We start from the raw sequence: 12,824 nt of genomic DNA, 5'->3' as shown, positions 1-12,824 counted from the left end.
GCGCCCACGCCTTGGATCACAGTAACCCACTTATGGTTACCTAGCTAGATCCGCTTCTTTTTGCTATATCCCTCTAAGCCTGTGATAACTAACTATAATAAAATCTTGCCTATTATAAAGCTAGTTTCGTCAAAGTTGTAGATATCGTCGTCCACAATACCCTACTTCTGCTTTGTCGCCTGAACTAAGTCGAACTAGCGCTGGATAGCCGCTAGGTCCTCGTAGGTAGCTCGCTGGTGATTGTAGGGACGGCTCTAGCGCGTGCGGAGCTTAGGAGTCCTCTTAACAAAGTTATTAATCTAGTTCTTGCTAATAGGGTTGCTCCCACGCTTATGTAGTAGTTTATTAGCTATTGCTTGAACGTTAGGCTTTGTAGGCGCAAATCCTCGCGCAGACTCCTTAAGAATACGCTTAACTATAGCCTCCTCTTCTAGCTTATTTAGGCGCTTCGAATTCGCTTCGCAGTCGCGTTGAGAGCGCTTTCTAGCGCGTTGGTCAGATAGGGTTCTTTGAGGCACGTTATAGATAGAGGCAGCACGTCTTTAGCTTTAAACACGTTGCGATTGGATATTAAAAAGAGCAAGCTAAAGATCTAATTCAGGATAGGCTAATAAATGTTGACGTTGTTGAGACATGACGTGTTGCAGTCTCGACGTCGACGCGCTGGTGGGGCGTGAGCGACTCGCTTGGGTGAGCGACTCGCTTGTGAACCACGTTATATATATATATATACTACTGCTATGGTAGGTATACGTCTGTATACGCTACATTATGCATTACAGAAAACCTTCTTGAATGTATGTGTGAAGAAATAGCAAAATTGCGCCATGGGTTCTTGTTTTTTTCCGCACATGTAACTCAACTAAGTAGACACTTGTTTTTTTTTGGAGGGCTTGCACAGAGAGAGAACAAGAAAACCAATAGATGCTGTCTCTGACCGACTCACCGACCGAACGAGTCATTCTCTTCCCCCCTTAGATCATATCATGGCCCCGTGTTGGTAAGCGGGCTGCGGCAACGGCTCACCGATTTCATAGTTGCCGAAGAAATCAAAACTGCTCTTCCGCCTCTCCTCCATGGCATCCTCCAGGTCGCGGCTGATACATATCTCCATACCGCCGCTCTGTTCGGTGCCCTTGCGCTCCGTGGACATTTTATAACCCACGCCCGCCGACGAGCTTGGTGTTGTTGTGGCAGAGGGACTGAGGTACGTTGACGTCGTGTGCTTGACTTTGCCAGGGAGGTCGTTTTCGCCCAGGAGGCCCAGCCAGCGGAGTTCGGCACAGCGCTTGAAGATGCCTTCGAGGTCGAAGAGATCCTGCATGGACAGGCTGTACATTTTGCCGCTCCGGTATTTCCAGAAGAAGAGGACCGACAGCTCAATCGTCTCGACGCTCTGCAGGGGCTGGACAATCTTGTCAATGGCGGCTAGCAGATTATACGTCATGCGCGTCTGGTCCTTGAGCATCCTATCTCGGCTCCCGTTGCGCAGCGTCGTGTAGTTCCACTCGAGATAGAAGCGAATGTGCGTTGTATGCGCCAACATGGGCAGTTTCAAAATGTGCTGCGAGAACTCGAAATAGTCATTGTTGGTGCGGGTATTGCGCAGCTCGGCGTGGAGCTTGACTTTGCTGCGGCGGAAGTAGTTTTGCAGCAGCTCTTCGCGGATTTGCTTGTTGATGAGCAGCAGCTCCGGGCGAAGGCGCGCTGGTCTGGCTACCGCGGGTCCATAGCCGAAAATATCGTGTCGCCAGGGCTCGCCGTTTGACATTTCTGCACTCCATAGGCACGTGTGCAACTCGGGGCGGCTGTCGGAGGTATCTGGCAGCACATGGTCGAAGATCTGGTCTCTGATTTCGCGGGGAAGCGCCAGCAGAGGAGAGCTAAAGGTGCTAGGTGTGAGTTCGAGCAGGATCTCGAGTTCGCGGTACAGCATACTTTGGCGATGCTTGTACAGTCCATCTGAGCTCCTGTTGGACCCCATTGAGAGCTTGTTGCTCGCTCGCTGCTCGACGGTGGCCATGTGTCGTGTTATGTGCAGGGTTGGTCTCAAAGAAAAAGGGAAACGTTGGCCGCCAGGAGCCCGAGTAAGCGTGCTATAGATAGATATTATTGAGGCTGGCTCACTGCCCACTAAAATCAAAAAAGGACAGACGAGAGAGTGTATGTGAGCAGTGACCAGTTGTCGTCGTCGTCGTCTTCGTGGGCGTCGTCGTCGGCGTCGTGGCTGGGCACACACACACGCACACGGCCAGAACTCAGGACTTGCAGGCTGGATTAAAGTGGCATTGACAAACTCCTTCGCGCTGATACTGCGGGTATACTGCAGGATGTTTGGCGCAAAAGGGGACCATCTGCGACGCCATTGCTTTGCGATAGGGGCGAGTCATCCATGGATGGTGCCTCTGCTGACATTGTGCCTGCCGCAGGGACCCGTCGCAGCACCCGTGCAGCCTTGCAAAGAGGGAATAGCGCGTCACGTGCCCCCAACCCCAACCGCACTCCTGTAGCCGCCTCGCTGGCTGTAACACGTTTCACCTTGGCGCTTCAGCAGCGCCCCCCTCCCCCTCCCCCTCCTCCTCCAATCCTCCCAGTTTCACATTCTCAAACACGTCGGAAAAACCATGGCGCCTTCTAGTTCGCTGCACACGGTCCCCGCACCCGATGGCCCTCCCGCCCCGGCGCCCGTCCTCGCAAGCCGAAGAAATGGCAATCATAAATTAAAGCACCGTTGGGCGAGTGCGCGGCGTACGGAGCGCCAGAAAAAACAAGCCGTTCCGAACTCTATGCCAATTAAAAATAGGTCGTAATATTGCAACGAGTGCGTGGCCTGCTAAAATTACCCGTATACAAGGAGCGAGGCCCCAAGAGGAAAACAAAAAACAAACAAACAAACAATAACAACAGCAAAAAGATGCTTTTACGTCGCTCATGGTCTAGGGGGGTATCACAGCAAATAAGACAAAAGGCTCATGGCGCGATTCAGGCCCGTCCTCCTACTCCATCCACTCTGTGTCGAAACACTGGCAGTCAGCGATGGTGCCACCGCGTCTCCATCCACTCAGGAGTGTAGGGCATTTCCATGCGACGTCCATGTCTGAGCATTGGAACAGCACATTCCATATTCTCTCCATTGTATATCCGAACCACGGCTGGCTCATGGAATCTTCGCGGCCCTGCAGATAGGGCTCGTTGTGCGCCCAGCTGTTTTCGTCGACCAAAAGCTTCCAGAGATCGGCATATATTGCTTTGTCGATGCCGCGAATGCGCGCGGCGGTAGCAATGAACTGGCCCTTGTAGCTCAGCAGGACACCATCGCGCACCGAGTGGTCGATGCGTGATTGAATTTCCGGAAACAGCTCTGTCTCATCCTGCCAGCCATGTTTATCGCCGCACTCATCGCTATTACAAACATTACCTACCCAGCCGAGATTAAGGAAGCCGGTTTGGTTTGCGCGGAAATAGCGTTCGAAGAACGGATAAAACTCGCGTGGGTTGTGCACGTCGGCTTGAAGGAAAACGGTGCGCTCGGCAAGGTTGTCCCAGCGGGTGAGGATATGGTTGAGGTATGTCTCGGCCTCTCTCCCCACGTTTGGGAGCTTGATGACGTTGTGTGCGGCCGTCTCTTGCTTGACTCGCTCTTCGTCTGCCTCGCTATCCTTGAGATAGATTGTCACAAGTGCCTGCGACATGTCTGGCATGCTTTGTAGCCTCGATATAAGCGAGGCCACGTCAGATGTCCGCTCTTTGTACATGCTAATGACAATTTCCAGAGGACCATTCGCTTCGTAGCCCAGATCCAGCTGAGGCTCAATGCGCGGGTATTGGCGTTGTCCAAAGTTGAAGCTTACGTACGCTGTCCATAGCATGACCAGAATCACGCTGCTGAAAGACGAGCGAAGACCACGGCTATGAGAATCCGGGCAACTCGTTGGCATCGCAGCCATTCCAGCCTCTTCGCTGTCGTCTGATACAGTTATGTGCTGACAGAGAACCAAATCGTAGCTGGCGTAGGGATCTTTCGGGTGCCTTGCTTGTTTCCAGCTCGCACCATAAATCTCATCGCCACAAACGCACAGGATTGCGAACAAGTAAAAACACAACTGGTACAAGCTCGAATAGGACCGACGAAGCGAAAGCGTAGTAAAACAGCCAACGATGGCTGTCATGGCCAGCTGCGTCAATGCATCGCGTATGCGTTGGGACGCTGCATCTTGGGACGCTGGGCAAGTCTCCACGGGAAACAGCACTGAGCCTCCCAGCAAAAACGCCGCTCCGGTTGAGAAGGCGTTCAAAGCACGCAACGACATTCTTTCGCTGTCAAATGGGTTTCCCTGTTCCTCGGGCCAATCGCTAGTTGCGCAGAACGCCGCGACTAGGGCGCCCATAGCAACAAGCCAAATCACATCCGTGCTTTGCGTCGGTGCCTCTCCTGGATAATAGTTTGCAGCCAACTTCTTTAGAGCGCTCGCCAGTCCAAGCAAGAGCACGGCCAGAATGGATGTGACCAAGCTCGGCACCTGAAGTCGATATTCCATGAACAAGATTCCAGCGCAAGACAGCAAGAGCAGACCCAGACGCAGAAGGTCCGTGCTTGAGCGAGGCGTGTAAGCAAACACGTGCAGTATGAGACCTTCAGCGAAGAAGGCAATTGTCTAATTGGATCAGTACATCAATACCACACGTGTGTCAACATCGGACAAACTCACCGCTACCATGTACAGCAGGGGCAGATTCGAAGTGTGCAGTACGGCCTGTGTTATACATAGTGCTGCTATTGCTTGCAGACAATGTGAAGCGGCCACCAAGAGCGTAGCTTGGACTGGTCGGTTCTCCAGGTGCTCTTGCTCGGCACTGTTTTGCTCATACCGCCGCCATACATGTGAGATTAAGGCGAGGAAGGCGGTGGCTGAAATCTGCCAGCTATACAGTTGCAGGGGGTAGTGCAGATTGCTTTCGACGAGAAGGTGTCTTGTAGTCAACAGGGACGTGGTAGCACATGGCAGCCAGAGCAGTGATTTGTGGTCCTGGATTTGCTCGTATACGGATCGTCGTTGGCAGTTCAATATGTCGTCTGGATCGATGCGTTCGGGGCCATCAGTTGCGGGCATAGTGCTGTGGTGCAAAGAGAGGCTTGTGGACGGAAGAAGGAAAGATGGTGTGCGGGTTGGACAGCAGTTGAGGTGGCCGGCGACTTTTTCCAAACCCTCGGTTGGGTGCCTGATGGAGTTGTGGGCCAGGCGTCAGGCTTTGTAGAGAATAGCAGGTGGATGCCAGTACGCGTGACTGACGACGCGGGTCCGACGTGGGTCTGCCAATGCGTTTGGCGGCCCGGAGTTGCAGCGGTTGCATCCCAGCAGATGGCAATGCTGTCTGTCTGGGAGGGGCAGAAGTGCGAATCTTGAGGGAAAAAGGCATCGTCTAAAGGTTTGGAGCAGGGTGGTGGAGGCTCTGCTAGCGAAGGCGTGTTAGCCATTCACCACACGGACTCGGGCCGGGCTGAGCCCAAACAAGCAGACATATGCGCACATCAGCCTCGAAGGATTGGGTGAGGGGGGCAATGTATGAGGTCGTGGAATTGCGCATGTGGCCTCGCAGTGGCTTCTCTGCTGGCCTGGCAGAGGGGCGGAGTTGTACACGGCCCTGCACAAGGCATACACATGGTGATACTGGTGGCATAAGAAGCACTTGGCCTGCTACGCGTAGAGTATGGGGCCCAAAGTCGATCCTCCCATGGGACCTGCAAAAAGGGGCGCAGTCAACTACGCGGCGGGCCATGCACAGGTGTCCAATTACCTCGATGCTTGGCTAATTAGTTACGAGACGACAAGCACTGTGCTTTTCGAACGCGGGTCCCGCCAAGAAATGGTGGGTATGCTGCTGCGGGCGGCCTGAGGGCAGAGCGGACGGGGTATTGTATAAAAAGGTGCGGGTCTATATTATTTCCTTCAGGGCGCGAGCGCAATCAAAAAAGTCCGCAATATAAGTACGAAAAAAAAGAAAATAGTCATCCTTCCGCGTGGCGCAAAGAAAGAAAGTACTTACGAGAGAGTAAGAGAGGAAAAGATAGACTTGCAGCCCTGAGACAACCCCACACCCGCCCCCCAAGACAGCAGCAGCGGAACATGTCAGAAGTGTCTTGGAACGGGGGGCTAGGGAAATCGTAGATCTGCCTTCTAGATGCGCTAACGAACGGATGGATGGACGGGGGTGTGCCATGTCATGTCATGTCATGTCATGGGGTTGTGTGTGTGTGTGCGGGAGGGGTCACTCTCTCCTTGCTTGACCTAATAGTAACGTGGATGCAGCAAAATCAAACATCAAAACAAAAGAAGCAAAGAAGCACGAGTATTAAACCGCGCACGTCCAGCTATAAACACAAAGACCGTTGGCTGGCCCACTCACACTTACGCTCAGGCTCAAAGTAAGTGCAATGCAATACGAAAAAAAAGGAAAGACGCCAGATTACGAATGTTGTGTTTTAACACGACGCATCCTCCCTGTCCCCCTCTTTTTAGTCTATCTCATCTTTCTGGTTTTGTCTCATCTATTCTAGCAACAGCAGTGCCAGAATAACAAGACCGTTGTGCATATGCAAACATGGAGCACGTGGACCTAATTAGCTAGCCTATTGTCGGTGTTCGGTGTAAGTAAGTGTTGTCAGTATTGGTGTCGACGTAATGCCATGTACATGTCTTGTACATGTATGTCTCTGCTAATAATCAATCTGTCCAAGTGAATTTGTACTAAGCATGTATGCATCTGTATACGACTTGAAAACCCCGTAGAATCAGCCCCTTCATTACCCATACCACTACGCACACAGCCCCTTATTTTAGACTCAACTTCTAGCTGGAGAGAGCTTGCTAGATCGGGGTTCCATGGCCTGGTGGTGCTTCTTCTGCTGCCAATATTTTATCAAATCTTTTTCAGGCCTGGCGTAGTATAGAAATGGACGCAACGCTTCGTAAAACAAGCCTTTTTGGATGCTTTGGGATATCATGTGCGCATTGAGTTCTTGGAGGGTAAGCTTTTTTAGAAGAGGAATTGCTTGGAGCCGAGGTCGTTTGGTGGGGTGAGGTGTTGGTGTAGGGTGCCAAGTGCTGGTGTTGGTTCTGCTACTCAAAGAAGACTACCCTACCGCGGTAAGCGCAGGCCGCAGAGGCAGTGTCAAGCAGGTAGTGATTAGCCTGACGGATATGTCAACTGCGCCTTGCATATTACATTGCGCGTTGCGTGGCACATGGCCGAGATGGCTAACCTAAAGCTGATTTCATACGCTATCGTCGCACTAGAACAAAAAGGCCGCGACGCGCATCTTCTTCGGGCTTGTTGCAACCCTGAGCAACTTTCCTTCGGCAGCCTGGCGTGGCTGCTTACATTTGAGGAATGGCATGTTACTGTATCATCTTCTTTTTCTTATATACAGAGACTACACAATATGCAAGGTGCTTATGTTATCGTCAGATATATATATATATACACATGAATACGTCCAGTGACTACATCAATATTAGCTATAATGCGTTTGATACATGTATCACAATCATGACGCTTCCATTACTGTGCACCGCCTGCATGGATGCTCTGTACAACAGGGTACAGGGGCAAATACGGGTTGTATATGGCCTGACACCTTGCGTTGTAGTCGGCCGTGGAGCCATGCTCAATCTGGAGCTCGTTTCCCCGCATGCCGAGTAGTCCAAGGGAACCGGTCTTGGGCGTGGCCTTGGCCCATCCGGGACTTGCCTTTGGGTTCTTGATCCACTTGACAAACCATGCGTGCTGGTAGTCGGCGAGGTCCTGTTCCTCGGCGGTGACATTGACGACGCCCGCGCGCGAAAAGACATCCTTGCCGCCAAAGTAAAAGGGGATCTCGCCGCCGTGGGTGGGTACCTGTGCGGGGAGAGGAATCGTGTTGGAGTACTCGGCCATGAAGCGGTAGATCCATGTGTCCTGCTTCTCGCTGCGCAGGTCAAGCAGATGGTCGACAGGGCAGAAGAAGCGCGCGTCGCCGTACTGGGCACCGCTCATGGCGGAGACGCTGGCGTAGTCGGACATGTTGTAGGCGGACTCGACGAGGCTGTATGGGACTTCTGCAATGTCGGCGTCAAACGTCCTGATCCACTGACTGAAGTTTGTGTTCTCCGAGCCGTATACGAAACCGAATACGGAACCCTCATGGTTGGAGTTGCCAGTTAGAAGAGGAACGTGCGAGGCATACTTGCCAGCGGCGAAGCGCGCCTCCAAGTCTTGGAAGCGAGTAATGTTGTCCACGACAGGGGTAAAATATGTGTTGAGGCTGGCGTTGAAGGATGCCGTCTGTAAGGCATACATGTCCACTTTGCGGAGGCAGTCGAGCTGGCCTTTGCCCGTCGGGCACTGGACCTCCTGAGCAACAATGTCCAGGACTTGATTGGTAGGAGCATAAGCTGGGCCGCTCTTGGCGTTGGCGGCCATCTGAACCGCTCCCGCGAGCCAGGTATCCGGGTGGTTCCACAGGTAGTAATCGACCATGACGGAGCCAGACGAGTGGCCTCCAAAGACGACATGGTCAGGATCGCCTCCGAACTGGGCAATGTTGTCACGCACCCACTGCAGGGCCTTGTCGACGTCGAGGATGCCAAAGTTTTGCGACTCATTCGACTTCGTATCCCGTAGCTCGGCTGAGTTGGGGTAGGCATAAGTGCTCTCGCGCGTGTTGAAGCTGACGAAGACGACGCCCGAGCTGGCAAAGTTGGTGCCTATGTAGCGGGGGTCGCTGCTCGAGCCCGTCACCATGGCGCCTCCATACATGTACACGAAGACGGGAAGGCCAGCGTTCTCTGGAGCTGAATGGTTAGGACGGCATCATGGGTGCACGGGACACGGAGGCGAACCTTGTGATTGGACTCTTGGAGGAGGCACCCAGATGTTGAGGTTCAGACAGTCCTCGCCTTGAGGAGCGTAGTCTGGATTGGCCATGGCCTGCGGGCAAGTTGGGCCGTAGTGGGCGGCGTCCAGGACATGGCCCTTCTTCAGCTTGTTAGCATCTTTAGGCGGCTGCCACCTGTCAGGGCGCGTGTCAGCCAAAGCATCGCAAAGACATGCAATTTCCACCGCAAGCGTACCGGTTCTCTCCCCCCGTGGTGGCGGCAAACGGGATTCCCAGAAAGACCGAGTTTCCATAGGCGTCGACGAAGCCGTGGACGGTGCCCTGGTGCAGTGGCGCAGTGCCGTTGACCACGGGTGCCTTTGCGGCCTTGTGCTGTAGGGGGTTTGCAGCTGCTACAGCCGCTTGTGTGAGAACAGCGGCTAGTGAGAGGCTTCGTAAGCCAGTGGGCGCAAACCGCATGATGCAATGCAGGGCGGATAGAGTTTGGCGGAGGGATGCAGATCAAACCTGGGGTGCCACATGGCTATATAACAGCGCAGGAGGGCGGCCCACAGCAGCAAAGGAGGATTTTTGGCCGCCAATGGGGGGCCCAGCGCGCGCGCGCGTGTGTGTGTGGGCCAGACGAGGCGAGAGTGGGAGTGGGAGTGGGATGGAGCTGGCATGGAGGAACCGTATCCTCATCTCCGTTGTGCAGTTCCACTGTGGGTCGCGGCGAGGCGAGTCCAAGCGCCTCCTTCGCGTATCTGCACTGCTCTCCTCAGCCCCCCCAGAAACACCAACACCACTACCACTACCACTACCACCACCACCACCATGGCACCTTGTCCCTTGCATGATTAGTCCCAATCCAAACCCGTTGCTTGACTCTCGCGCTCGCGGCACTTCAGCCCGTATTCGCTTCCTGCCGTGCATCGTCATGGCCGGCTCCCGGCATCCCATCCGCCGCACCAACTAGCAGCCAGACACGGTCGATCCTGGGTATAATGGGTCCACGGGGAAGAAAAAGCAAAAAACCAAAGCCTCCCTCGATCCCTGCCCAGGGGCCCGTTCTCTGCGGGGTTCGCCATGTTCCATGCAGGCAACGGCTAGAGGATGCGGGTGATTGGCAGCTCCGCCCATGCTTTATGGGAATCTCATGGCCTGTACCTGTGGCGGTTGAGTCAGAACGCCGGTACCCTTTGACAGCTCCGATCCTCCATCCTTGCGCCTGGGACCGCTTTGTGTGAGCCGAACAGGATCACCATGTGTATACATTGTGTGGTGCAAAAGGTCAACCTTCTGCACTATGCAGAAGCTTGAATAGATATACCACAACACATTGACCTTGGCCGCAGTGACGGCTGGCCATCGTCACCAGTCCTCGCCTCGCCACTGTACCTTTAGCATTGTCATTTATCATCCTATTCTCTTCCAAAGCAGAACAGAAAGTGGTGGTATTGCTTTTCTGCATCAGGGCATCCTACTCTCCAAATCCGTGCACTGCACACCATGGGCACAGAGGCCTTCAGGGTACGTAGTCGGACTCCAAAGGCATTCACGTACAATGTTCACTGCTCCATAGATTTCATGGTATCTTTCTACAGCAATCACAATACCATTTGTCGCCATGCGCGTGTGGTTTCGATGGCACAGGATCGGCAAACTGTCCATCGATGACTACTTTGTGCTCCTCGCGCTGGCGTGCTTCTGTGCAGGCCTTGTCCCCCCGCAGATCATGTGGGACAATGGCTTGGGTGGTGACTTGTCCAAGTTGACAGCAGCTCAATTGGAGGCCATCATGAAAGCAATCGTCCCTGGAACAACCATATACGTCACCACTCTCTGGTGCATCAAGTTTGCTCTTGTTTTCTTCTACAGAGCCCTTGCCGCCCCAGGATCACATATGGTCATTGTCTATAACGCTGCGCTGGTTGGCCTGGCCATCACCTACATCATCCTATTCTTCCACATCATGTTCCATTGTTACCCGCAGAGCAGGCGATGGAACCTCGATCCGAACAGTAAGCCGAATCCCCATGCCTACCACGTCAGGAATATTCGCTGATTCTGCATAGAGAGATGTGACCAGCAAGCCGAGGACGTAAACTTCTGGCTTCTCAGTCTCTGTAAGTCGTCAACGCCACATAACATCCCCTCGCCGCCATGGTATCATTCCACGCTCGATTTTGGCCCTGCGCTAACCGCAACAGTCAACATTATCTCTGACCTCGTCATCATTTGCCTTCCCATCACCATGGTATCGCGGCTCCAAATGTCACTCAGGGATAAGCTTGCTGTTATCGCCATGTTTGCCCTGGGTTTCATTGTAGTAATTGCTAGCTGTAGGACCACCTCTACCCGTACCTCTGTCTTCCACTCGACCGAAACTAACAGTACCAGGCATACGAGCATACTTTGCCAAACGCGAACACCCTCTGCTTACTGCTACCGTATCCGGAATCGAAGCCTCCGTCGCCCTCATTACCGTCTGTCTCCCAGCCGTGCGGTCGCTGCTGCTCGGCAGAGGCGCGAAAAGCTCCAATTCCGCTAGCTATGACCGGCAATACGAATTATCCCAGCCTCGAGCTCAGGGCGACGGCACGACCAACAACGCCTCGAATATGCGTAACGCCAACCATACCGCGTCGTCGAGCGCCGTCAAACTGCAGTCTCGTCACCATGCCACCGGATCCGAAGACTCGCTCGTCTCCGACGAAAGCCTCCAAAGCGCAGAAGTAGTGGTTCCCGGTAGAGCCATTACAGTGAACACACAGATTGTGACTTTATCCGAGGACTGCAAAAGTGATACCCAGAGTACAAAAGTCACGAGTCCTTTTGTTTGAGCAGCTGTACCCACGCATATCAGTATGTGTTTTAATAAACGATTGTCATGAATATTACTTGTAGTATGACGTGGTTCACAAGCGAGTCGCTCACCCAAGCGAGTCGCTCACGCCCCACCAGCGCGTCGACGTCGAGACTGCAACACGTCATGTCTCAACAACGTCAACATTTATTAGCCTATCCTGAATTAGATCTTTAGCTTGCTCTTTTTAATATCCAATCGCAACGTGTTTAAAGCTAAAGACGTGCTGCCTCTATCTATAACGTGCCTTAAAGAACCCTATCTGACCAACGCGCTAGAAAGCGCTCTCAACGCGACTGCGAAGCGAATTCGAAGCGCCTAAATAAGCTAGAAGAGGAGGCTATAGTTAAGCGTATTCTTAAGGAGTCTGCGCGAGGATTTGCGCCTACAAAGCCTAACGTTCAAGCAATAGCTAATAAACTACTACATAAGCGTGGGAGCAACCCTATTAGCAAGAACTAGATTAATAACTTTGTTAAGAGGACTCCTAAGCTCCGCACGCGCTAGAGCCGTCCCTACAATCACCAGCGAGCTACCTACGAGGACCTAGCGGCTATCTAGCGCTAGTTCGACTTAGTTCAGGCGACAAAGCAGAAGTAGGGTATTGTAGACGACGATATCTACAACTTTGACGAAACTAGCTTTATAATAGGCAAGATTTTATTACAGTTAGTTATCACAGGCTCAGAGGGATATAGCAAAAAGAAGCGGATCTAGCTAGGTAACCATAAGTGGGTTACTGTGATCCAAGGCGTGGGCGCGTTAGGTCGCCGGCTACCCCCCTTCGTTATCTTTGCGGGCAAGGTGCTTATCAACGTCTGGTTTAAAGACCTGCCTACTGACTAGGTTCTTGAAGTTAGTCCTAATGGCTGGACGAATAATCAGCTTGCTCTTGCGTGGTTAGAGCACTTTGATACCTATATAAAGAGGCAGACTGTGGGTGGGTATCGACTGCTCATTATCGACGGCCATGAGAGCCACTGCTCCGTTGATTTTCAAGATCTTTGCAAGGAGAAGAATATCATTCTTCTCTGCATGCCTGCGCACTCGTCTCACCTATTGCAGCCCCTTGATGTCGCCTGCTTCTCGCCGTGAAGCGCAAGT

General features: G+C 52.9%; 4 protein-coding genes across 4 annotated transcripts; 1 reads left to right on the top strand and 3 right to left on the bottom strand.

Annotated features, from left to right (window-relative positions):
• Positions 1-827: 827 nt before the first annotated feature.
• Positions 828-2,292, bottom strand: SETTUDRAFT_167447 (uncharacterized protein). Its single transcript, XM_008024385.1, has one exon. It carries the CDS (start codon positions 2,021-2,023, stop codon positions 980-982), a length of 1,044 nt encoding a protein of 347 aa, XP_008022576.1. The 5' UTR covers positions 2,024-2,292; the 3' UTR covers positions 828-979.
• A 704-nt stretch (positions 2,293-2,996) lies between these two features.
• SETTUDRAFT_37261 (uncharacterized protein) lies at positions 2,997-5,111 on the bottom strand (the record flags this gene model as incomplete). The annotated part of the gene is made up of 2 exons (XM_008024257.1): positions 2,997-4,655; positions 4,710-5,111. 2 exons carry the CDS (start codon positions 5,109-5,111, stop codon positions 2,997-2,999), a joined length of 2,061 nt encoding a protein of 686 aa, XP_008022448.1.
• A 2,449-nt stretch (positions 5,112-7,560) lies between these two features.
• SETTUDRAFT_183003 (uncharacterized protein) lies at positions 7,561-9,334 on the bottom strand (the record flags this gene model as incomplete). The annotated part of the gene is made up of 3 exons (XM_008024384.1): positions 7,561-8,831; positions 8,880-9,049; positions 9,111-9,334. The coding sequence occupies 3 exons, from the start codon at positions 9,332-9,334 to the stop codon at positions 7,561-7,563; spliced, it is 1,665 nt and encodes a 554-aa protein (XP_008022575.1).
• Positions 9,335-9,950: 616 nt separating this feature from the next.
• On the top strand, positions 9,951-11,801 carry SETTUDRAFT_175616 (uncharacterized protein). Its single transcript, XM_008024383.1, has 5 exons — positions 9,951-10,384; positions 10,437-10,875; positions 10,930-10,980; positions 11,065-11,196; positions 11,255-11,801. The coding sequence occupies exons 1-5, from the start codon at positions 10,364-10,366 to the stop codon at positions 11,695-11,697; spliced, it is 1,086 nt and encodes a 361-aa protein (XP_008022574.1). The 5' UTR covers positions 9,951-10,363; the 3' UTR covers positions 11,698-11,801.
• The last annotated feature ends 1,023 nt before the right edge of the window (positions 11,802-12,824 follow it).

This window comes from Exserohilum turcica (assembly GCF_000359705.1).
Source record: "Exserohilum turcica Et28A unplaced genomic scaffold SETTUscaffold_12, whole genome shotgun sequence".
NCBI classification, from domain to species: Eukaryota; Fungi; Ascomycota; class Dothideomycetes; order Pleosporales; family Pleosporaceae; genus Exserohilum; species Exserohilum turcicum.
Note: the sequence above shows the minus strand (reverse complement) of the source record. Positions and strands in the feature narration are given on the sequence as shown.

What these genes read in the sequence shown, in the direction of transcription:
- SETTUDRAFT_167447 (XM_008024385.1), bottom strand. Translation starts at nt 2,023, where the DNA reads ATGGCCACCGTCGAGCAGCGAGCGAGCAACAAGCTCTCAATGGGGTCC.
- SETTUDRAFT_175616 (XM_008024383.1), top strand. Translation starts at nt 10,364, where the DNA reads ATGGGCACAGAGGCCTTCAGG. An exon ending in ATGGAACCTCGATCCGAACA is followed by an intron (nt 10,876 to 10,929) that starts GTAAGCCGAATC and finishes GATTCTGCATAG; the next exon opens with AGAGATGTGACCAGCAAGCC. An exon ending in CTTCTGGCTTCTCAGTCTCT is followed by an intron (nt 10,981 to 11,064) that starts GTAAGTCGTCAA and finishes TAACCGCAACAG; the next exon opens with TCAACATTATCTCTGACCTC.